The sequence below is a fragment of the Propithecus coquereli genome, unplaced genomic scaffold, assembly GCF_000956105.1.
Source record: "Propithecus coquereli isolate 6110/MARCELLA unplaced genomic scaffold, Pcoq_1.0 Scaffold166, whole genome shotgun sequence".
Classification (NCBI taxonomy): Eukaryota; Metazoa; Chordata; class Mammalia; order Primates; family Indriidae; genus Propithecus; species Propithecus coquereli.
Genome location: NW_012141191.1, coordinates 4551535 through 4577119, shown reverse-complemented (window position 1 = coordinate 4577119; position 25585 = coordinate 4551535). Strand labels below are relative to the sequence as shown.

Genomic DNA, 25585 nt, shown 5'->3' with positions numbered 1-25585 from the left:
TGTCTTTAATCTGGAGAGAAAAAAAAAGCCATTTGAAATTAGTTCAGAGGAAAACACACTTTGAAGACTGATTCTGAAGTCAGTTTCCTTTTAGAGTTGTTATTTTAATGTGCAGGGAGGTGTGTGCATTTTTAATTTCTGTATTTAGAAATAATAAAGTAAGTTAGCTATCTTGAAATCACATTTTAGTTCCAGCATGCTGTGCTTTTACAGTGGACCTGCTACCAACCCCTGGTCAGCAGATGTAGAGAAGCTTACCCAGGTGTCATCACAGGCAGCAATGTATAATGGCAACGGAATAATGTCAACTGAAGAGTCTAGAACTTGAAGACTGAGGTTGTTTTCAGAGCTAACTGGTCAACCTTCAACTTCAACTTTGATCACATTTTAATCAATGAACCAATTGAGAGACTGTAATAGTAACAATTATCATTGTACCTTTTGCTGGAATGTGGTTTGCCCGTCTAGAAATAGGACTTTAGAAATCACTTCAGTTGCACTGATTAGCCCACCTATAATATTTAGTTAAATCTGAAAGTTAGTATACCTACAAACAGTCCTTCTACACTGAGTAACAGAAATGTTTAAAGAGTGGGGTGTATTACATATAGTATATTGTGATTAAATGTGAATTTAAAAATTCCTTTTCTATTGCAAATTGTGATGTTGAAAAAAAAATCCCTCTAATAAATATACATTCCTTTCCTAACTTAGTATAATATGGTGAAGGTAGTTGAAATTTGATTCATTCATGTTTTTATCTATTCAGTGAGTATTTACCAAACACTACAATATGCCAGTCAGCTCGCTGGTGTGGAGGATACCATAGCATGCAGGACATTTGAGATTCTTGCCCTCTGCTTACAGTCTAGCAGGGAAGACAAATTGACATTAAACTTGTAATTACTATAGAGATTATTGAACGGTATTACAGAGAAAGAATTTATTTGTACATGCATAGTGGGAGGAACTGATCTAGACTAAGGCTCTGGAAAGCTCTCCATGAAGAGGTGATATTTACGCTGTGCGTTGACCAACGAGTAGGAGCTGGCGCAGGTGGAACTATCTTATCAGATGATATGCTTTTCTTCAATCAAATGTGGTTACATGGTTGTTTAGCTTTCCAGATAAAGAGCTGAGATTTTCTGTAGCACTCTCAATGGATGTTACAATAGCTATGATTATGATTCTGAACTTGAGTGCTCATTCTACAACACTATAGTTGTAGTAAATAAAGACAATTGGGCTATTTGTTGCACTAAATATGCCTCTTGGTAAGACATCTTAAAAACCATGGATTAAAAAAAATATTTCTAATAGCCACTTTTCCTGTGATTTTCCTATTTGTCCTCCAAGGACCAAGTATGTATTCAGTGCTTTATAACGACCTGTTGGCTGATTTGAAAATAGAGTGAGGAAGACACTGTTTCTGGTTAGTTGGGAAGTTCTCATTCTCCTGCATCTGATTAATTGAAGTTTTGTTATAATCAATTACCTTCCCCTGGCATGAGTTGATTGCTTTACAACTATCGTCTAAAATATCAGTAGTAAAATTTCCCTAAGAGATGTAGTAAGAATCTGAGCATTCTAGAATAACATCACAGTTACTTTCTACTGAAATACTTATGTTTCTGTGTAGTTAGGAGGGTGACCATCACCAGGAAGCACAAATATGAAAGGGAAAAGCTGTAAGCTATCACTGGAACTAAGGGAGGAAGCTATGCTATTGTCTGGGCAAGTATGTCTGAATCCAACATATCCCAGAACTTGGGTGGGTGTTGTGTGAACAGGGATCAGCAGTCATTTTGGCCCAAAAAATGGGGAAACAGAACGTGTGTGACCTAGTTCCATTGTTTCAGTTTTGATAGTTGGAATCCGGATGTGGAGTAGCTTTCCAGTCTTTACTCTCCAAGCAGCTCTCTCATCCTCTAATATGGTTTTTGTCAAGTGAGTGCTTTAAAAGTGCATTCAAGGAGCCATTTGTCCCCAGACAGTTCTTTGTAATTGTTGGCCTCCAACAGGGCTGGTTGGTTGTTTAAGAAAAAATGAGAATTGCTTCCAAGAACAGGGGAGCTAGGTATGGCTGTGCAGTCAGTACACTGCACAAAGGCACCCGGCCTAACGGGGGAGGAGAAGCTGAAGTCCAAGGCAGACAGAGGAAGGATGCTTTTCTGTAATTTGTCCGTGCAGGGGGGAAGCTTTTTGTAACTCATACAAAGGCACCCTATGGACCAGCTGCTGCCTTGTTCAACCACTTTTGAACTCATGCTCACAGCTAACTCTGTGACTTAAACAAAAATGGGTAATTCTAGGTAATTTTATTTTTGTAGAGAGATATATCTGTTCAATCCAAATCTGCTTTATAGGCTGCATGCTTGCTTCTACAAAGTATGGGTCAGATGCTGCAAAGCTACATTTTCACCTTGAAGTTTCCAGGTAAATAGTTGGGATTTCCTGTGGGAGATAATATCTGAGATAGGCTCACAGAGTCTCTCTCTTCCAAGGCTGTCTTGTCTCCAGGTTTGCATGCCTAGTGTGGCCAACTTACTGTATATGTGACATTGTACCAGATTTCAGAGCCATATGCTGTTTTCCCCTGGAATTCATCTAAGTCGGTATTTGACTAGGTTAGATGCTGCCAAATAACTGTTGGTAATGTACAGTTCATCCTTCTCCGCCTGGCTGCAACATGTTCTATAGTCTCCAAACTAACATCTGGCAACTCTGCGTGTATTTAGTAACTTGTAGACTTCCCTGTATTGATTTACACATGGGTTTCTTTTTTTAAGAAAACCAAAATCAACAGAAACCCCAACATTCATTTATCAAACATTTATCAGATACCTCCCCTACATAAGGCTCTATGCCATATTGGGGAACCATACAAAACATATAAGATATTGTTTAAACATCTCCCATGAGAAACAGTGTATGAATATCAATAGATTCATATGGTTCAACCTCAAATATAAGGCTGTAGTCAGAAGACCTAGACTGAAGTCCTAGCTCCTCTGTTTACTAAATATGTTACCTTGAGCAAGTTTTAACTTCCAGGAAGTGCCTGGATGACTCTAAGGTCCTTCTTTCAGGACCCTAAGTGTCTAAATTTACCAATCATGAAAGAGTTTTTTATTGCTAAAGAAGCCAGTTCAATAAGAGGTACAAAGAAGAGAAATGGTAAGGGATCCATGAGTTTAGCAGTGATTTGAGAGAGCATAGCAAAGTTCTTAAAATGAATCTTAATTCTGCCTAATTTAAAAATAAATAAGTATGCATTTCTGCATCACAAACCATCAGCATGGAGGCTTTATTTAGTAATCATTTGCAAAATCTGGAAGGTTGGAAAACTTGGAGCATAGCACCATTTTCATTAAAAGTTTAGCATAAGAATAATATATAGTGATTGATAATTTTCAAAGCACTTTTCACATATATTTTATGATATGACGCTTTCGACAACCCAGTAAGCTAGGCTGTATTGTTTTTCATCTGGCTTTTAGGAAACTAAGGCTTAGAGAGCTTAAGTGACTTACTCAAGACCACCAGCTAAAGAGTGGCCAAGCCAGAATATTACCCTGAGTTTATCCAGTTGCTATTCCTGTATCATTTCCAAACTGACTCTCCATAAATAGTAAATCAAAGATAGGGCAAATCTAGGGGGAAAAAGAGAAGCTACAGTGATAACTGGAAGCAGACGTGAGGATTTTTGTGTGGAAATAGCTGCATGTGGACAAGGGAGATGAAATCTTTTAACAATCGTTCTTCATTGGGACAAAGCTAAGTGGGCAAAACTCCATTGTCGTCATTGAAGCGTACATCCATAGGCACGCCAAAGGAAGAAAAATGCTAGGCTGGAACTGCAGTGCTCTTTTGATACTCCCCACCCTGCCTCATAATTAACGTTGTCTTCTAATGGAGGAGGGCATCTTTTTCCATTTTTTGAGCTTGTGGCTGTTGTGTCATCCTGGATATGCCAGCTACTATAGCTGCTGTCGGTGGGGAGATACCATGGATTCCTTCACAGTTGCTCCAGGAATATCTTAGAAGATTGTGCTAAAAACAGTTACTGTCAGATGGCTCAAGAGGAGGTACTTCTAATGGTTCTGCTGCTGATAAGGCCCTAAGAGGAAGATTTCAGGATTCAGTAGAATGATGTTGTTTTACTAGCCCTTGCTATGTTACGGTCCTCCTAAGATCCCAGTCCAATGGTCCTAAAGAGACCTTCCTACCACTGACATGTAGCACAGTCCAGTCACTTGATAGAAGAGGCAGGTGACCCAGAGAAAAGAGGTTACTGCAGTGATTCCCGCATTTAACTGCACATTAGAATCACCTGGAAAGCTTTTACAATCTCAATGCCCAAGTGATATCCCGTAAGAATTAAATCACAATGTCTAGGATGAGGGCCAGCACCACCATTTTTTAAAGACCTCACACTGATTCCAGTGTGCCGCAGTTTACAGTTAATGGGCTAATAATGATTTGTCTAAGATCATACAACTGGGGGCAGGAACCAACCATGGTTCAACTCCTTTCTTTTCAGCCAAAACCAACCCTTGTCTTAGGATATTTTGAGAAAGAAAGGATGAACAGACATAGTAGAGCAACTGCCATGATGATATGCCAGGTAATTTCTATTTATTAATTTATCTTTTGCAACTACTCTTCAAGCTGGACACATTAGCCCTAGTTCAGCATGAAGAACGTGAGTGTATTTTCATTTGGCCTGTGAGTCCTCACCAACTGTGGAGGCAGGACTTCAGAGATTGCCTCAGTAGGGACTCCAGTGGTGCTCACTGTAGTTGTCGAACATGCAGTGACACTCATTCAACAAATGTTTACGGAGGGTCTACTGTGTGCCGGGCGTTGTCCTAGGGGCTATGAGGATAAAATGGTGAACAAGGTATAAGGCTCTGCTTTCCCAGAGCTTTTTAGCTGATGAAGGACCCACAGACGTAACTCAGCAGTTCCAAAATTTTAGGGTTAACATTGTGATGAGAACTTGTTTTATTCATTTTCACTGGGTCTTGTTTCTCAAGAGGATTTGTGGCAGCAAAGGCACATAATGAAGTTGTTAGAGTATAAATAAGAAACAGAAATGAAGACTAGGGAATACATAAATAAGAGTAGAGAGTCAAGAACAGAAGAAGAAAAATTTATAGTTATGCAAGTCATAAGGATCCACTTGGGCTGAACCTCAAATTTGGCATTAAGTATCCTGGCAGCCATATTGAAAAGGGAAATATGGTTAGTTACAAAGTTCGTATTGTCAGAAAGAAAAAGCATACCAGTTCCTCAGGGAAGGAAAGGCTTTCCTAATACTTGGCTCTTGAGGAAATGTCTCATGTGGAGCGTCATGCAGTCTCTAACAATATTCCTATAGTGACTACAAAAGTGGATTTTATAAGACCATGACTTGTAGCACCCTGCAATAAAAGTGAGAATATAAAACTAAAATGCAATTTAATAAATCCATTTCTGTCAGGAGTAGGTGATCAGAAGTAAGTTGATTTGGGCCAGATATAGTCCAGATGAATCTATGGCTAGACACTGCTGGGATACCTGGGGAATGGAGGAATTGTATATCCTTTTAACAGTCTTCATAAACATAGTTTCTCTCTACCGAGATTTTGATAAGGCAGATGGTTATTTTCTCTATTTTCTGGTGTAGTGCTGAAGGATAAGTATTCTAGGTTGTAGGTAATGTAATGGTTTATACCAGGGGTCAGCAAACATTTTCTGTAAAGGGCTAGATATTAAATATTTTAGGTCCGTGGCATAGATGATCTCTGTCACAACCATTCATCTCTGCCACTGTAGCACAAAAGCAGCCATGGACAATATATAAGTGAGTGGACATGGCTATGTCCCAGAAAGACTTGATTTATAAAAACAGGTGGCAGGTCAGATTTCGCCTACAGACTGTATATTGCCAATCCCTGGTATATCCTAAAAAATAAAAACAAAGTATATTATTGGTATTCTATTGTCGAAATTCAGGAATGATTAGAAACTTGGCAAGTCTTAGTCAGTGGTAATGCTGGCCTCATGGTTTAATTGATAGTAGGTGACGACACGTGATGGAAAGAACATGGCTCATGTTTGAGTTGCAAATTCATTAAGTTCATTTTGGGATGCAGATCCCAAAGCAATCCAAGACAACTATTCACACATCAGAGTGGCACTCAACAGACGTGGACCTGGGAATGTTGCAGCACAGAACGAGGCTGGCTCTAAAATGACCTTTCATTCCACGTGGAGAAGCAGAATTGTGGTGCTCCTCACCTGGAAAAGCAACACAGATTCTCAGTGAGGATCTCATGGTTCGCTTCCTAGGAAAGAGAGACGATGTTGGGCCATAGCCAGGAGGCTGATGCGTGCTATTCACATCTTTATCATCTTTTCAAGTGCAAAATTTATTCCAGGCTACCAGATGTAGATTCTAACAATTTTCTATGAGTGTAGCATGTAGTAAGCCAGAGCTATTTTAGCTACCCTCAGGAAAAAAAATAACATAATTTCATTGTAAAAAGGCTTAGTTATGAGCAGATAACACATGTCAACAGTTTGTTATGACCTGATTAGTAGATACCTCCCACCGGCCATCAACTAATCTGGGAGGTTAATTGTGTAATGGGAGTTACTTTAAAGGGTTCAGTCTGGGAGATTGTCAGAAGAGTTGGCTCCAGGTGACTTGGAATCTGCAATGACAGGTGGGTTAGGACCTCAGCCTTGGATGCTGCTTTAGCCAGTTTGTGGATAATCCATAGTCCTGAGCAAAAGTTACTCATGTGACCCACGCACATTAACGATGGGAATGTAGGCTTAAACATAGGTAAGAGCTTCGAAAGAGTTTGTAAAAGCATGCTGGGGAACACAACTGTGAAACCTTTGGGGCTTTATTGTTAGTTTGAATGTAATTTGGTATACAGTGCTTTCTGGATAGCAGGTAATTTGTTCATTTGCTCCATTTGGAATTCTGTAACTATTCACCTCTTCAAGAGTATCAGGTGGTTAAGAAAATGGTTTCTGTTCATTGTAATAAACTACTCCAGGCAAGTACGGTGATTTTATCTTCATATACCCAGGATTTAGCCCAGTACCTAAGCCATAAGGACCACTCTAAAATGTTTGCCCAGTGAATGAATCCTGAATGATATCATCCTGTTTGCACAGCCAGTATTGTAGAGTGAGAGGTTGCCAGTAAGAAAGATGGCTCCCTTTCATTACACAAATTGTGGCACACTTTGAACCACTCCAGAAAGAAACTAAAGCTTTTAGTTTGGGAATAGGAACAAGTTATGCCTATAAAACTTTAAAAGCAGAAAGCCACTCAGATGGAATTACAGTGCCTCCAGCAGATGTCACCAGATGGGGGTGGGGGTAAAGAATTGGCAATCAGATGTATGTAGCAGGCGTGTGTGTGTATATGTATATGTATACACACACATACACACCCCTATACATTATATATATGTGTATATATATATATATATACACACATATACATGTAATGGCTTATTCTTGACAAGCAAGGTTTGGGGGAAGAGCAGCTTCAAGGATAAATTGCTTAGGGAAAATGTCTGATATGGATGTCGCCTGAATCATCTACTTTTTCAGAAATAACAAATTCACCAAGCATATTATTTTGTTCCCTCCTCTTCCTTCCCCTGGCCCCTGCCAATATGCTTATTTACAACAATTGCTTTATCAGTTGTCTTAGGAGAACAAATTTCCTTCAACAGAAGTCACAGTATGATCTTATGGTCGTAACTTAAAAATATCCCTGCTTCTACTGAGAAGAGACGCATAGAGAGTGGGGATGTTCCGAGCCAAAACCCAATCAGTACGAGGCAGCACTCGTAGGTATGGAGAGAGCCAAGAGGATGGCAATGTGCCCAGCAACCCTCAGAACCCCGCTGAGGGTCCAGCCCTGAGAGCACTTCGTTGTAGGGTTCCACTGTGAACAGAGGACCCTGCAAAGTCTAGCATCATGTGATGGTGTGGCTAACCTTAACATGGGTAATTTGTCTGACTGTAATTGATGAACTGTCTACCCTGATTGCATCCAGCAGATTTACAAGGGACCAACTTTGGCCCCAGGGATATTTATTAAATATCCTTTCATCCTTGTTACCCAACTTCTTTCTGATTTCCTCACCACTAGACCAGGAGAACTTGAGCATCTGTTCATAGTTTTGTTCCTAACTCTTCCCCCAGCGTTAACTACAAAGCATTGGGAATAGAATAAGAGACAAATGGCCAGCCACAGTTGGTTCATGCACTGCCCTACCTAGGTGATTGTCCAGAGCCAATTATCAATTGTCATGACTCTGACTGTGTTTAGGTCATAGAAACGTGCTGGTTTCTAAGTAGGTATTAATTATTCTTACCTGAGTGTTCGTTTGTTTGCTGATCCGTTCTGCATGTTCTTGGTCTCAGGGCCTGAGGATAATCTTCTCGGATGCGTCACGTCTTGTCTTCCGGCTTAGCTCCTCCAGTGGCGTGCGGGCCACCATCAGACTGTACGCAGAGAGCTATGAAAAGGATCCCAGCGGCCACGACCAGGAGCCACAGGTACAAAAACAGAACTGTTGTGTGTCTCATGGCTCCTGGCAAATTTAGAGAGTGTCCCTGTGCCTTTAGCGGGGGTGGTTTTACTTTCTGGAAAGGCGTGTTGATAGTTTCAGCTAAAGGACAAGCTTAGTGTAACTCCAAGCAAGTTTAACTCATGCAGTACAGTGTTTCAAACAGAAAAATTGCTCTCTAGCATCTATAAGAAGTTTATACCAGCATTTCTCAAACAACTTGCCTGTCTTGACTGTCCAGAAGTTTGTTAATTAGGGTGAAATTAAGCAAAGGTACCTTGATAAGGTAAGGAAATTGTGAGTTAGAGTCAAACTGGTTAAACCACTGACAGCCTTGATTATGCTTATGTAAAATTTGAATCTCCAAGTTTTTGGATAACTCTGGGTTGGACCATGACCTTGAGGTGCCAATACAGATGTCACGCTGGGTGTCCTTTCTCAGATGGCTGCAGAGTCCACCCTGATAGGAGGGGCTATGGCTGACCTTTAAAGTTAAGGGAAGACGTCCATGAGGCTAGGCCAGCCTGTGTTTGGCAAAGCCCCTCATGTTTTCAACAATAGAGCTAATTAAGAACTCGGGAAAATCATAAATAGACGACCATAAGCCTCCCCACTCCCATATTCATTAAAGCTCCAGGCAACAGTAATTAATACCAGAAAGGCCCCACTCTAGTGTTGGGTACTTGGAGCTGCACTGCCGGCTGCTTCTGTCTTCTTGATCTTTATTTCATCTGGGCTTTGAAGCAGAGAGTCCTTGATTTTTTGAGATGAAAACATTGGTTCCACCTACAACACTTCTTTTGCGGAAAAGCAGAGAAACAGAGATATACTCACTGCTACTCATTTTTGAGTTGCTCACAATTTCCATCTATAATTTGCCCTGATGGAATAAGAAATCAGGGAGGGTTTTCTTTTTTTGTCAGTAGTGCAGTATTGTTTTCGTGAGATCTTTCTTTGGAGAGCCTCAAAGAACTTGGTGATAATGGTGCCATATATCCTTACAGCTGACCCTGTAACCAGAAGATCTGTCTGGGGTAAAATCATGCCAGAAGGGGAAGTAGAGGCCTGGGAGGCTGAGAGCTGTTCTCAGGGTCACCAGGAGGGTGAGTGGGCAGAGCACGTGGCCAGCAGAAAGCCCTTGGCTCTTCTCTCAGGATCGCAGCCTTTCCATGCAGGGGATGGGCCACGCGCTGCCAAAATAATTTGTTAGTGAGTACATTTCGCCCAAGATAGTACCAAATCATGCAAGAATGGGAGGCTTACCCTCTCTTTCCGAATAAAACCCTCTTCTACATCTCATGTTGGGAAGGGAGATTAAAGCAGGGGCCTGAAAGTCCAGAGCTACGTACAGGGCGAGGAATGATATTCCTGGCCTCACCGACTCTGACTCACTCTGACTCTAGGCTATTTTTTCTCAACATTCTTTTCCCTAATTTGCACAGGCTAAGTGGTTATGGTTTTTCCTTGTTTTTATTTACCTTCCACATTGGACTTAGTCCAGGCCATTAGACAAGTAGGAAAACAATCCTATACACACATGAGCCTGTCTCCTAGGTGGTCCACAAAAGCCAAGTGGTACTTTTTCTAAAGACTTCTTTGGAAGCCAAAAATCTCCATATGCCTGCTCTTAGAAGACTGTGTGGGTAAAGAAAAAATAAATACTATTTGTTCTGGACCCCATGGCTGCACGTTTTCCATTCTGTTGGTTTAAAGAGTTTACCAGGGTGAATGGTTGGGGAATCCCTTCACTGACCTTGCTCTTCTGATTGCAGATACTCCCCCACTTCCTGACCATCAGCAAGGGACTTCCCAGACCTGGCTAGGTGGGCCTCAGAGTATTTAGCACACGATCCAGCTACAAATTTTATATTAAAATAGAACTTCTTATTAAGATATCCTACACTGTTGACTCATCAACTTAAGCCCTACTGCATAGTACATTTAAGTCAAGAGATAATGTAGAGTAAGATTTTAAAAGAAATTTAAATACCTAAAGAAAGGGACCAGGCTCGGTGGCTCATGCCTATAATCCTAGCACTCTGAGAGGCAGAGGCAGGAGGATCACTTGAGGCCAGGAGTTCGAGGCCAGCCTGAGCAAGAGCAAGACCCTGTCTCTACAAAAAATAGAAAAATTAGTCAGACATGATGGCACATGCCTGTAGCCTGAGCTACTCAGGAGGCTGAGGCAGGAGGATCACTGGAGCCCAGGACTTCGAGGTTGCAGTGAGCTATCATGAGGCCATGGCACTCTAGCTGGGGCAACAGAATAAGACCCTGTTTCAAAAGAAACAAAAAACAAAAAAACCTAAAGAAAGGAGGAAGATTCTCTCAGCAGACCTACCTGCCTTAATTACTGCTCAACTTCACCTAGGCCTTTAAGTTGGAGCATTTTGGGGCTCCTTAGAGTGTTACTTTCCAGCACCACCAGCTTCTGCTTTCTAGGAGCTCTGGAAGGAAAAGCTTTTGTTTAACCATTAACCAAAGATCAAAGATAAGACATGTTCCTCAAAACGCTAGCTAGCATTTTTACTGACTCAGGGCCTGGCACAGAAAGACCAGCTTGTGATGCCTTCTTAGCTGCAGAGAGAACTTCTTCCATCTTTTTAGCTTGTTCTTATTTGCAGCCCGGAGAGCAGAAAAACAAATACCCACCCTCACCTCACCCACTCCCACACACCCGGACACCCATTAAAGTGCCTCTCTAATCTGCAGAGGTTTCATGGTAATCTTATTCCAATTCAACAGGTAGTTTTTAACATTTTACACCCTAACTCCATAGCCATCTACATTCAAGTTATTTTGCAAAAGGACAGAGAGTTCCCTTCGACTGGCTTGGCAGCATCTGGCTATTTGACTTTGCACATGGGTAGTTTCTTTTCCAGACATTTTCAACACATGTGAACAGAGAATGTTTTAAACATTTACACTGGTTGCCTTGCAGAAGTACTCATAACTGTCCTAGTGATGCAATTAGGAAAAATTGCGATATAATCTATATGCACGTGAATCTCTACTCCCACATGTAGGGTTTTCCATTTGCATCCCTTTGTATAAAAGTGATTATGCTATTGGTTTTAAATTGATGTCAAAAAATTTCTTGCCAACATCAAAAAATATTTGTAAACAATTCTATCCATATGGACCTTTGAATTGGTGCTAAGGTGGGGAAGGACATGGGAAGGGCCCTGATGAGAGGAGAAGGCACTTGCCCTGCCCCACTCTGTCCTTGGCAAATCAAGAAGGCAGGCTTCCCAAGGCCTATTGTCGGAAGATCACATGGTTTTAAAAATACAAGATTACTTTAATTTTACTGGCAATCAGTAGGCCTTCAAGGAGCCCTCAAACCAGCTGGTAATAATTTGGAAAAAGGGATGATCCAAAAGGGTTTAAATTCACAGGTAACCAGAAACAGTGCGATTGTTTTTATCTCCTTTCCCACTCAATTTATTAGCAGGGCTGCTAAATGGGCTTTTTTTCTTTTTTTTTTGACCTTCTTTCCTTGACCCTGTTAGCCTATGGGTGGAGTAGCTAATGAACAATAGAAGATCCAAAAGGAAAAGGAAGGAGAAGTTTTGTTAAGGGCTGGGATAATCACAGACTGATAATCAGCTTGTGACTAATCAACCCTTGGCTTTGGCACTTTCATTGCAGAATATAGCCACTGCTCCTCATCCCACCCCACCCCCATCCCTCCCATTCTTGGGAGGAGCCTGATTTTCCCCAGCCTTCCAGAAATTGAGGAATTTATGTGTGTTTTAGATAAGCTGTACCTAGAAGACTTTAAGGACTAATAGCTAAGCACCAGGAGTCCCTCTATATTTGATTCATCTGTCAACCCAAAGAACATCTGTCATTTTGCTCTACCTGTTCTTAATATGGCTTTATAATCCAGAAATAAAATATAGAGCCATTTTGTTTTACATAGGGAAAACATACGATTTATCATCTAAACCAGGATATAGATGCTCCTAGACTTATGGTGGGGTTGTATCTGGATAAATCCATGATAAGTTGAAAATATTAATATCATTAAATCAAAAATGCATATAATACACCTAAACTGCTCAATATCATAGCTTAGCCTAGCTTACCTTAAACATGCTCAGAACACTTACATTAGCCTACAGTTGGGCAAAATCATCTAACACAAAGCCTATCTTATAATAAAGTGTTGAATATCTCATGAAATTTGTTGAATACTGTACTGAAAGTGAAAAAAATGGTTATATGGGTACTTGAAGTGTGGTTTCTGCTGACTGTGTATCTCTTTCACACTATTGTAAACTTGAAAAATCATTAAGACAAACCATCATAAGTCAAGGACCATCTGTACTTTGAGAGTGAAAGATAATAATTATGTTGAGACTGACCCTCATCAACCAGGAGATATGATTACTCTAGTTAGAGACCTTCACCCCACCTTAGAACTGCACATCTCCTTAGACTTGGGTTTCCAGGGAGCACTAGCAATGTAAACCAAGTAGCAAAGGGGAAACATACCCAGATGAAAAGTCAGATCAGTGGTTCTCTGCCCAGCTGCACAGGGAAACCACTTTGGAATCTTGGTAAAAATGCCCATGGCTGGGCCCTGTCCTAGAGATTCTGCTTTAGTTGTTCTGGGGTGGAACTTGTATTTTTTTTTAAAAAGCCTTTTCGGTTGTTGTTATTTGGTTGGTTGTTTTTCAACTTTTATTTCCTCCTTATTGACTTGCGGTTTTTGTTAAAATGCTGATTCTGACACAGGTGTGAGGAAGGCCAAAGCGTCTGCATTTCTAACAAGCTCCCAGGCAGTGCTGTGCTGCTAGTCCCTGGGCCACACTTTGAATAGCAAAGCTAGATGCACTGCGAAGCCCTAATAGCAGGACCTTGAATTCTTTAAACCTGTAGAATGAATGACACCTGGGTTTAGTGCCCTTCTGCCCTTACACACATTGGTCCGTCTTCTAGACTTCTATTTCCATTGCCTATTGGACTCCACTGGAATGTCTTTCTAGGCATCACCAACTTTGACACCTGCAAAATTTAACTGTCTGCCTCCTATACCCCCTCCTAAACAAACCCCAACATCCTGCTTCTTTTAATGTCTTCTCCATTTCATAAATGGCAGTTCCATTGTTCCAAATGGTTCAGCAAGAGAAACCTAGGATTCATCCTTGACTCCTTTTTGTCTCTCTCTCACACCGTACTTCCCATTCAAGAGCATGTCCTACCAATGTGACCTTCAAAAGACGTCAAGAATCTGACCCCGTCTCACCTTCGCCATTTCCACCCAGGGCCAAGCCCCAGTTCTCTCCTCTGGAGTATGGCAGTACAGAGTCTCTTAACTGCCTCCTTCCCTCCACACTTGCTCATTTCCTCCCCCAACCCTATTCTAGCACAGCAACCATAGTGATCCTTTTAAAACGTGTTAGAATGTCTCATTGCTCTGCTAAAATCCTCCCTCCTACTTCACTCAGAGAAGAGCCAAAGCCCTTATCATGGCCTGGAAGGCCCTACTAGAATTGGCCCCTCCTCACCTCCTACCTCTCTTCCTGTTTTTCCACTCCAGCCACTGTTCGGTGAACATGCCAAGAACACTCTGCCTCATGGCATTTACAGTGGCTGTTCCCTCTGTCTGGAATGCTTTTCCCTCTGACATCTGCATGGCTTACCTCCCCACTTCTCAGTGAGAGCATCCCTGGCCCCCTGCTATAAAATAGCTGTATACACAGGCAGTTCTTTTCTCCCCACACTGCTCTACTTTTCTCCATGGCATTTATCCCCATCTCACATATATATATTTACTTGTTTATGTGTTAATTTATTTTATTGTCTTTTTCCACCCAGTAGAATGAAAGCACCAGGAGGCTAGGACTATGTCAGTTTAGTTCCCTGTATCCCCAATGCACAGAATAGCACCTGGTGTATGGTAAATGTCCAAAACAATTTGGCCAAATTAATGCAATATTGAGCATTAATTTCTTTGGAATATTTCAGACCAATTATGTCACATAGGAAACTGAAATATCCTGTATTCAATGTGAGCCTTGATACTACCAACATATTTCTTATCATTGAAGGTTTGAATAAAACAAGTTGTCATTTTAAAGGTCCCTACGATGTGCCAGTCTCCATTCTAGATATATCCATTATCTTATTCATCATTCCAATGGGCCCCAGGGCAGAATTATCACCCTGATTTTGCAGGGGAGGAAACTGAGTCAGGGAGCAATTCAGACCCATGGAGCAGATAAATTCTGGATTTGAGATTCAAACTAGGTCTTTCATGTAACAAAACCGGTGTTGTCCATGCCAACACTTGAGGTCCAGAGGAGACAGAATTTCTTCTTACCTATGCTCAAGTCCAAGGCTACAACTAGGGCCTCAGTTCAGTGTTATTGAGAGGTATTTTTTTCCTCATACCAACCAATTCTTTGATTGTCTGCCGCCAACTGGGTGCCCACTAATTCAATTCAATTCAATTCTGACACTTTCTGGCCCAGATCCCACAGGTTAAGGGCTCAGTCCCTCAAGATTGCTCCTGCTTCTGATGCCAGCCACACCTGGGGTGCCTGGGCTACCCACCATTCTGCCTGGACAACTACAAAGTCAGGTTCTCCCATGAGCCTCCTTCAGGTTCAGTGATTCACTAGAATGACTCGCAGACCTCAGGAGAGCGCTTTATTTTCTATTACTGGTTTATTGTAAAGGATACAACTCAGAAACAGCCAAAAAGAAGTGCATAGGGCAAGAGCTTCCACACCCTCTCTGGGCAAGCCACCCTCCGGCACCTCCATGTGTGCCCCTGCCTGGAAAGCTCTCCAAACCCTGTTGTTTAGGGGTTCTTACGGAGGGTTCATTATGTAAGCATAATTGATTCAATCATTGGCTCTCGGTGGTTGAACTCCATCTCTAGCCCTTCTCCCCTCCCTGGAGATCATGGGGTGGGGCTCAAAGTTCCAACCCTTAACCAGAGGTTGGCTCCCCTGGCAGCCAGCCCCCAACCTGAAACTGCTTTGGGGCCCACCAGGAGTCACCTCATTAGCATAATGTCTGATGTGGTTGAAATATGAGTAACAATAGACACTCCCATCACTCAGGAAATTCCAAGGGTTTTAAGGCTCTGTGCCAGAAACTGGGGACAAAGACCAAATATATTTTTTAGTATTTCACACTGTTAAGTTTAGCCTAAAGCTTCCTCCTTACATGTTTTAAGCTCGGCCTACAGGTTTCAACATACGCAGTGAACTGTAACCTAATTGGATGCAGAAACAGACCATAACCTTGTCCTGTAACAAGTAGCTGAGTCTCAGCCAATCACAGCAGCCAAGTGTCTGCCAATCCCCCGTGGCCAACTGTTCAAACTGTTCTTCAAATAAGGCCAAAGCTGAACCATCACCAATCCAGCTGTTTCTGTACCTCACTTCCGTTTTCTGTATGTCACTTTCATTTTTCTGTCCATAAATGTTATCCGTCCGTGTGGCAGCCCAGAGTCTTTCTGAACCTCTTCTGGCTGCCTGATTCAAGAATCATTCTTTGCTCAATTAAACTCTGTTCAGTTTAATTTGTCTAAAGTTCTTCTTTTAACGACACTTATAAAAGTGAATAAATTAATGCTTTAAAAAGAACCAGTTTTCTCTCCCTTAACTTGAATTAGCAATGAAAAGGTTTTAAAAACATTTTTAAAAGAATAATGTTCTAAATACATACTGGTTATGTTTTATAGTTAATAAGGGATCTGGAGTGAGTGGTCAAAAACTTGGAGAACAACATTAGAAATTGAAATAATATATCTGATGTGAAAGAGTTGGAAACAGAATGGAGCCCAGAAGTGACACATAAATGGGCACTCACTTAGCCATTCAATTTTCATGACAAGATGAAAATTTTGATATATATGTATATTTATGTATATGTGTGTGTGTGTGAGAGAGCTTGATTTTGGAATCATGCTAGGTAAATCTATGTCAAAAACCTTATGTTGTTATTTTAAAAAACCTTCACAGGGGTATATTAATAGCCATATATGCAAGGAAAAACATGAGGAAATACTTCATTTTATTTTTTTCTCCCAGAATTCGGTCTGTATTGCTGCAATTTGGAGCTATGGGGGAAGGGTGGAACAATGTAAGAGAGTTTAGAAAAGAAACACGCGGTGAAAGGATTGTGATAGAAACTCTAGGACCAAGTTAAAGAGCTGGCTGGGTTTGTTCAGAAGAGAGGCGTGACTTGGAGGTCTTCAGGAATTTAAAGAATAATAGGAGGCAGGAAAGATGACCAGCTGTTCTCCATAACTAATGAATATGTAATTTGAGGAAATAAACTCAAGCTGAACTGGAAGGGATTCAGACTGACTGTTAGAACAATTTCTCAATTGTGAAGGCCCAGTTAGGATGGCTGGTTTGGGCTTTTCTAGAAGTGTCTCTGACCCCATAGATTCAAATAATTTTAAAATATGGGTAACAGTGGAAAGGACTGAGCATTTTTCGAAGTATTTTTCAGCCTTAAAATTGTGTTTCTGTGATTATAATTTTTTTTGTAAAGAAAGAAAAGAAATAAGAGACAAGTTCTGGTCAGGTGGGTTAGATTTCCCTCTAGTGGTGTAGAAAGGAATTTAGTACAGCTGTGTTTTCCTAGATGCCACTAGGAATGGAATGACACTTGGAAGGAAGCAAAGATGTATAGGTTTTCTAGGGAAAAAACAAATCTGGGGCAAACAGACCTCATTTTTCTCCCTTAGATATTGAAATGGACTCACGCCGCTATTACTATGCATTGTTTTCCTGGGAGCTGAGAACACTCCTGGGATGGTCGGTGATCTGATAGCATGTGAGAAACTCCCCTGGGTTTGGAATTTGGCACACGTCTCCCAGGGGCTAGCATCTATCACAGACCAGGGCTGTTCAGAGTTTTGATGACAAACCCTTTTCTCAGCCGACCATTGTGATCCGATCTCCCTTCGAGGTACTGAATGTGCGACAGCCCTGTTCACCCACACTGTGCCTGGTCTAGGACTTGTGGGAAAGTATGTGACTGTCACTGCGGACCATTCATGTGCATCCCATGGACAGCCCATCTCAAATCTCCCTTTCTGGTAGTAGATACAAAAGAGATACTTATTACAAATCTTGTGAGAATATCTTGGCATTGCCAACTTATCCCAAGAAACTAGTGGCCTTAAGAACAGAACAGTGAAGGGCTAAAAGTTGTGCCTTGATCCTGGTTTTGGGTCAAGTTCAGGTTACGGCTTAGAAACCATAAACCCTGAAAAAATTGTATTTCCCTTCCCCACTTCTTACGTAATTCAAAATAAAAACAAAATTATTATACCTTTAAAAATAAATGAAAATCTAACAAAATTTTGATTTTTTTCCTTATGATGCTATTCTGATGTTCCCTAAAATATTAAATATCAACTTGTTACCAAATTATTTCCCACTTTGTTGCCTTTGTTTTGCTGTGTCTGAAGCACATGCCTAACCAGCTATTGGTTAACCAGTGCCGTTTATGTCCACAAATCACCAAGTCTTGCTGGATCTTGTTTACTCAGCCTGAAAAGGAAGCATGAATGAATTTGCATTGGTCACACAAGTACAGAGGGGTCACTGGCTATAACTCCTTTTGCCAGATGAATGGGTTTGACAAGCTGTGCCCAGCACAATCTGGCTTTCCCAGCGTCAGCCACATTTCTGTGCCTTTCAGCAGAAAGCCACCCAAGTCTCAGGGACTGTTGGCAATTCAGGCTTTCTTTGAAGTGGTGCATAGTAAATCATTTGCTTTACTCATAAATGAGAGTGTATCTTAACAAATGAATGCTGACAATGAACCTGGAGATTGGTTGTAGCCCTCAGAAGAAAGCTCTGGACTAGTATGTGCAATCAGCCAGCATCTGGAGGAGGCATTGCCTGGGCTTCCCCCACGGTCATGCTTCATTTACATGGGGAAGACCAGATCTGGGTTGTCAAGGGGAGAATGTAGCTGTTTTAGCTCTCCTGTCTACTCTTGGCTGATTTTAGGTTTGATGTCCTAATCCCAGAATCAGCACTCCTGTTCAAGATGCAGGTGAGGGAGTTCCCCACCCCTGGTTTTTGCCTGCCAGGATGCTGGGAGGCCTGACAAACTCCAGGGGAGAAACATTTCAGCACTGGAATGCATAGGTCTTGAAAGGAGGGAAAGCAATGAAAGATTGGCAAAATTCTGGTTGTATGTTCCTTTTCTGGGTTTCATTTCTGAGCATTTTTGCTGGTAGAAACCATCATGTGAGGCATTGTTTGGTAGGCTGGGCCTGTGTACTCCGTACTTCATGATATGGGATGGAAGGTAGACGAGTCTGGGAGAGTGGCTTAAAATGTAGGCTTCGTTATTATTCAGGTAGGAGAATGCGGACAGATCAGGAGATGACTGGCATTGAAAGATGGCTTGTTACTCACAGTTCCCAAGAGGAAGGGACAGTGTCATATGGGCAGGCACTGGGCTGGGTCAGGAGGCAGAAGGGGGCAAGGGGAAAACATGGGCAAAAGCCTTTATTGGGGTTTCTGTGGGCAAGGCAAGGCAGGTTTAGGATTGGCTAGTTTGAATAATTTCAGCAGGCTCTGGGTCATAGGAACTCTCCCTAATTGCCTGGTGCCTGGCCTTGGGGTGGTTAGGACAGGGAAGTAGTGGCCAAGTGTGAGAGCCCTGCTAGAGCCTGATAAAAGGAGTGTTGGTTTGCGTAGGCAAGGCAGCCTCCAGGGTGGGTGGTTTGTTATCTCTAAGAATTAGCCAACCCCGGGAGGGGAGTCCCTTCCAGTGTCAGCAAGGCCTCAAGATGACAAAGCATTGGAATAGAAAGACATGTTTAATCCAGAGAGGAAGAGATAAAACCACTGTCACTTTTTTGCTGCCCTCTTGGCTTGGAGTAAGAGATACTGAGTTGGGGGTTGTTCGATAATCCTGATGTATCCACATAATGTGCATTCTGTTGGTTGCTCCAGGCTCATTTGCCAGGGAGAAAGAGTTTAAAACACTAGAATGGGTGTGAGATGAAAGGCAGGTTCATTGAAGAAAGGATTCCTGGTGTCTGTGGCTAACCGTGAGGCATATGCTTGCTGGCTTTAGGGTATTAAACACAAAAATTGGTCAGTAAGCTTTCTCTGCAAAGGCCCAGATAGCAAATTGTCTAGGGTTTGCTAGCTATATTACTTTCCTGGGGCTGATGTAACAAAGTATCACAGACTGGGTTGCTGAAATAACAGAAAGTTATTGTCTTACAGTTCTGGAGGCTAAAAGTCTGAGATCAAAGTGCTGGCAGGGTTTGTTCCCTCTGGGGGCCGTGAGGGAAGGACGTGTTCCAAAGCCTCTCTCCTGGGTTTGTACATGGCTGTCTTCTCCCCACGTCTTTTCACCCCATCTCCCTCTGTGTACATCTTCCCTGTGTCCAAATTTTTCCTTTTTATAAGGACACCTGTCCTATTGGATTAGGGCCCACTCTAAAGACCTCATTTTAACTTGATTACCTCTGTAAAGACACTATCTTCAAGTAAGGTCACATTCTGAGGTACCGGCAGTTAGAACTTCAACATACGAATTTGAAGGTACACAATTCAATCCATAACACGAGTCATATGATCTGTGTTGCAACTTCTCAACTGCCATTGTAGCGCAAAAGCAGCCACAGATAATACGTAAATGAATTAGTGAGGCTATGTTCCAATAAAACTATATTTATGGGCACTGAAATTTAAATTTTATATGATTTTAACATGTCACAAAATGTTCTTTCGATTTTTTTTCCCACTATTTAAAAACATGAAAACCATTCTTAGCTCATGTGCTGTACCAAAACCAGGTGGCAGCTTGGGTTTGGCCCAAGGACTGTAATTGGTTGACCCCTGCCTTACAGGTTTTTGAACATGATATATTATGCACAATTTCTGATTATATTCAGTGAAGCGTGCATCAAAATGAGTTTGGCTAAACAAAACATTTTTTAAAAGGTGAAGTTACATTTGTATTCATGTGTGTGTATGTATAGAGGAATTTTAAAGTTTTAGAAAAAAATATCAAATATCTCTGGAAATTTCCAATGTTGGCCTTCTGAGATTGAACCCCATAGCTTTTGATCGCAACCAAACATGAAAGGAAAATGTTTCGCAAGATGTTTGTATTCATGAAGTTAAACTCCTTTTTCAGGTCTTTGGTTTCTTGTTGGAGGGTTTCTCCTTTTTTTATTTAAAGCAGTCGCTTGTAAATGATTTTCAGATGAGCAGCACTATAAGTATGTCAGAAGAAAAGGGTAAAATGTTAAGGGATAAGTGAGATGAAAAAACAAACGATAAAAGTAAGCTCTGGCGAATACTTACAACACATGGGAAGCCAACATGTGCCATTTTGGTGGTTGCCCCAAGCCGGGCGGTGCTGTGACATTGTTTGCTGGTGTGAATACAACTTCCAGGAATTGGTAACAAGACACTATTGCATTTCAGTCTCTTTAACACAGCGATCCTCAAATCCACTCTCCTAGGAACCCCCTACCCTCCAGGAAGCAACAAGTCTGTTGCTTTTTGTTCTTCGTTTGCTTTAGTTACATCCTTGGGAATAGCATAGTCAGTGTGGCATTCAAAAAAATGAGATTCCTTGATGATATATTAAGATTTGCCAGTTGTACATTTATACTGTCTTTGACTACGTATTTCTATATTGGTAAATTAAGCCACTGACTCAGTGTGATCTATTTCATACTAATATTGTTCAGAATTTTCAGTCATTGGGAATTCACTTTCCTTTTAATGGATAAGAGTCAATAAAACGTTTAAAAGCAGTCTGGGCACAGGGGCTCATGCCTGTAATCCCAGCACTTTGGGAGGCCCAGGAGGGAGGATCGCTTGAGGCCAGGAGTTTGAGACCAGCCTGAGCAACATAGTGAGACCCCCCCTCTCCACCATCTCTGCAAAAAAAAAAAAAAAAAGTTTAAAAGCAGGTATATTTTATACTGTTACTAGCAGCACTTTATACTTTTGCTACCCGAAGGGTTTTTCTTGGTAGTTCCAGCAGCATCAGCATCACATAGTTGTGACTTAGAAATCCAGAATCTCAGGCCCCAACCCAGACCAACTAAATTAGATTTTGCATTTTAACAAATTCCTCAGGTGATCTGCGTGCATATTAAAGTTTGAACAGTATCACCACAGATGACCTTTGGGATCCTTATTTCCACCTTTGCTTAACAGGATTGACTTTCCCTCCAGACCTGATAAAACCCTCTAATGCCAAACCAATTAGGATACATTTATAGGGTAACTGGCTTCTGCTGTTCCCTCCCCCTTTTCACAATTATAAAACATGCAGAAAATAACCCAGAAAAAAATGTTCCAAGATTCTTAAAGACCTGTCCCTGCTTCTCAGGTTAAATAACAAAAAAAGAAACAAGAAAATTAGTTTCCCTTTGTGTTTCCATAGAAATCCTCCTTCAATATCAACTCAATCGTGTTAGACTGTTTTCTTCACACAGTTATGCTGGTTGAGCTCAGAGATTCAAAATAAGCCATGGATGAAGTAAAGAAAGTTCTAATTTGATTTTGCCAAGACACGAAGCTTTGCTAAAATTGTGGATAGACAGTCTAGTGAAACCTCAATTACTAGGAAAAGGTCAATTATTTAAAGCACTCAAGGGTCAGGTTATGTGGCCACTGAGTCTTAAAGTCAAAGACCATAAAAGAACATGTTCCTTTGTCAAAACTGCACTCATAAAATGTGTATTAACTGTCCATAAATTCCACTAATAGTCTTCATAGTGTAGGGATGAATCTGTGTTTGCGTAGAGGGCTCATTTCCATCTTTTTAGTACCTGGTGTTAATGACTCTCCTGCTGTACTGCCTCCTCCATAAGACTCAGGTGGCTTCACAGCAGAAGCTCTCTTATATTTGCTTCTGCTACTCAACTCTGCTATTCGACTTTCTCAATGTAGCCATCCTTGCTAACTGTACTCACTGTGGCAGTCCTTGCTAAGTGCTTTAGAAACTGATATGCCCTTAAGGAATGTGTTCCAAATGCTGTGACGTCTATTCCTTCTGTTTTTAGCATTGTCTTATCCAATTGCAATCTGATTGTATCCTCTCCGGCTGGATATGTGGGGCCCCAGTGCACACAAACAAAGGGGAAGGGAGTATCTGACTGACGCACAGAGATGTTGCCTCTGATTTGAGTGGCTTTTGGGGTGTCTTTCATCCAAAGAGCAGAGAACACTGGGTCTGACATTCTTAATCTATTTTTATATTCTCTTTCTTCAGAAAAAATAATATGAACTTTGTTTTATGGGCAAAGAAACTGAAGCCAGAGGGGCTGTTGTCTATCTATTAAATGTCAGCCTGTTGGGACTGGAATGCTGGTCCACTCACTTCTGCCCTACTGTTTGAGCAAGCCAGGATTCCTGCTTCAAATAACAATAATGATGCTAGTGTTCATTAGCGTGTATCAGGTGCTTGCCTGCATATGGGCTAGGTAGAATGCTGTGTGTTTTTTGTGTGTTATATCTCATTCTCTCCACAATCTAATGCTGCAGGTACTTGTGCTATCCACCTATGTTTTACAAATGAGAAAACTTTGATCCTGAAAACTTGAATAACCTACTGTTTCTAAGTAGTATAGCAGGTATTTGTACCTAGACTCTCGCTCCAGAGCCCAGAGTCTTAACAAGGGTACTATTCTGTGTGCCATAAAAAATATATATAAGGATGCTCACTCTCCTATGGAAAATAAGTTGGAATAACCAGAGTGCCCATCTTCAATCTGGCATAGAATTCATGCACCCCAATCCATCTTCCAAGAGTGTTCTCAGATGCAATCCTCAAGCCCCACAATTCCAGACTAGTAGGAAGTCTGGTGTCTCTTTCAGACCTACTCCATTTCATGTCCTCAGATCCTTTCTAAAGGGTTAGCCCTCTCTTAAAATGCTGTACTCTCTGGAAGCTGGGAATGCCACCGTGCTACTCGTAACTGGTTACGTCAAATGGGCTGTGGGGTGGTAATTGTGAGAAGTATAGACAGACTGTTAACTCTTTTTCCAGAGAAGCAGTATCAGCACCCTAGGGTGGGCCTGAAAGGAGATGGTAGGGCTGGGCCTCCACCATCTGGCCACTGAAGGCCCCTGACTAGGCCTTGGCAGTTCCTTAAGGTAGGAGGGGAAAAGAGCTGGTACTCTCATGGCTCCACTCTGCCGGGAGTTCTCCCTGCCAAAATGGGCCTGAGGTCTCAGGCTCTGTGCTTTGCAGCTTTTCTCGCACAGCTGCTTTGCTCTGGTGTGCTCCCTGGAGGGCTGGGTTGAGTAGAAACAGTTCCTGGATTATATATAGTTCTGTACCTTGGTCATGGCCAGTTCAGTCCATGCTGAGAGTTTGTATCTCAGGGAATAGAGGTTGGGGAGAATCTCAGTCCCCTTACTTCCCAAAAGATTTCTGGGCTCCTTATGCCAATCTGCAAGCACACCCAGCAGTCTTCAAGCCCCTCATAGTGAGAATCCCTATTTCGTAAAAAGAAAATTTAAATTAGAATGCCCTAGATTCCTGTATATGTAACTATCCAGGTAAAATTTATATTCATAATATTGAGATCATTTCACCTCTTTCTCCATTATTGCTTGTTCAGTGGTAGTAAATTCAGATGCCCACCAAGACAGACAGTGAATTCTAGATTGGGGCTAGTTTAAGGCAATAGAGCATGGTGGGAACTCTGATGACACTCAGCTCTTATGATATATGGGCCTGAGGTTGCCAGATTTTTGGTTTTAAAAGAAGCAAGATATCTAGATTTTCATATGAAATTTGATTTTTAAATATTGGCAGGAAAATGATTGCAAAACAAAACGAACTCTGTGGGAAGGACTTCTAGCTTCTAGTAATGGTGTACTAGGTTATTCAAACTAACCCTCCCTCTGAAAATAAAAAGGCTGAAAGAAATATGTAAAAGCATCTTTTTAAAATCATCAATGACCAATGACCTAATAAGATAGTAACAAGAATAGAAAAAAGGTTGGAGCTCAGGGAAGTGAGCCAGAGCTCTTTCTGCCCTGCGGCATTTGCCTATCTAGGAGAGGAGCTAAAGAACAAGTGCTTTGGGTGAACTGCACAGGGTACAGGTGACAGGCATGAGGTCCATGTGGAGAACCTGATCTATTACAATCTGCCTCTGCTACCCAGGGGACTAACATAAAAAACAGCTAAGAAGCAGACTTGTGTGGCAGATTCATGTGGCTGAAGGAAGGTTAAGTACTGACCAAAGACAGAGATCCTGGCATAACAACCCCTGTTCTAGATTGTAAACTCAAAGGGAACCACTTCAAAGTAGTATACAGACTGTAATCCAGAGGGTTATAAATCCATGGCTCTGACCTACTAGCTCCCTCACAAGTTTCATACAAGAAAATGAAGGAAACTAACAATATCCTTGGTCTCAGGTTGTTTCTATAAGCAATTTTCAAACAAAATGGCAAACAAAGATTATAAGGCATTTGGATAGACAAAACAACATGTACCAGAATCAAGAGAAACAATATATAACAGGAAAAGACCCACAGATACTGGAATTTGTTCAATACAGACTGTAAAACAATTATTCTCACTATGTTCATGGATATAAAACACAGAATATAACAACATTATCAGATTACTGGAAACTATAAAAAAGATATCAAGATGTTAAAATTAACTAAAAAAGATAACTAGAATTAATAACATAATAAATGGGTTTAACAGCAGCTGAAGTATATTAGTGAACTTAAAATATGTCAGAAGAAACTATTTAGCTGGAGAGATAAAAAGTGAAAAATATATAATAGAGGGTAAGATACATAAAGGATACAGTGAGAAGCTCTAACATAATTTAATTGGGGTCTCAAAAGAAGAGGAGAAGCAGGCTTAGGTATAGGCAAAACTTGCAAAGATAATGGCTGAGGATTTCCCAGAACCAATGAAGAAGATCAGTCCACTGGTTCTAGAAATCCAAGCAGGGTATATAAAAATAAATTCCTGTCTAGACACATTAG

General features: G+C 41.3%; 1 protein-coding gene across 1 annotated transcript in view; it reads left to right on the top strand.

Moving 5' to 3' along the window:
- LOC105808032 (phosphoglucomutase-like protein 5) overlaps positions 1-25585 on the top strand; it is a 51467-nt gene that overhangs the window by 10779 nt on the left and 15103 nt on the right. The window contains exon 4 of the mRNA XM_012641590.1: positions 8443-8577. Coding sequence (XP_012497044.1) covers positions 8443-8577 — 135 coding nt within the window. The remainder of the gene's footprint in view (positions 1-8442; positions 8578-25585) is intronic.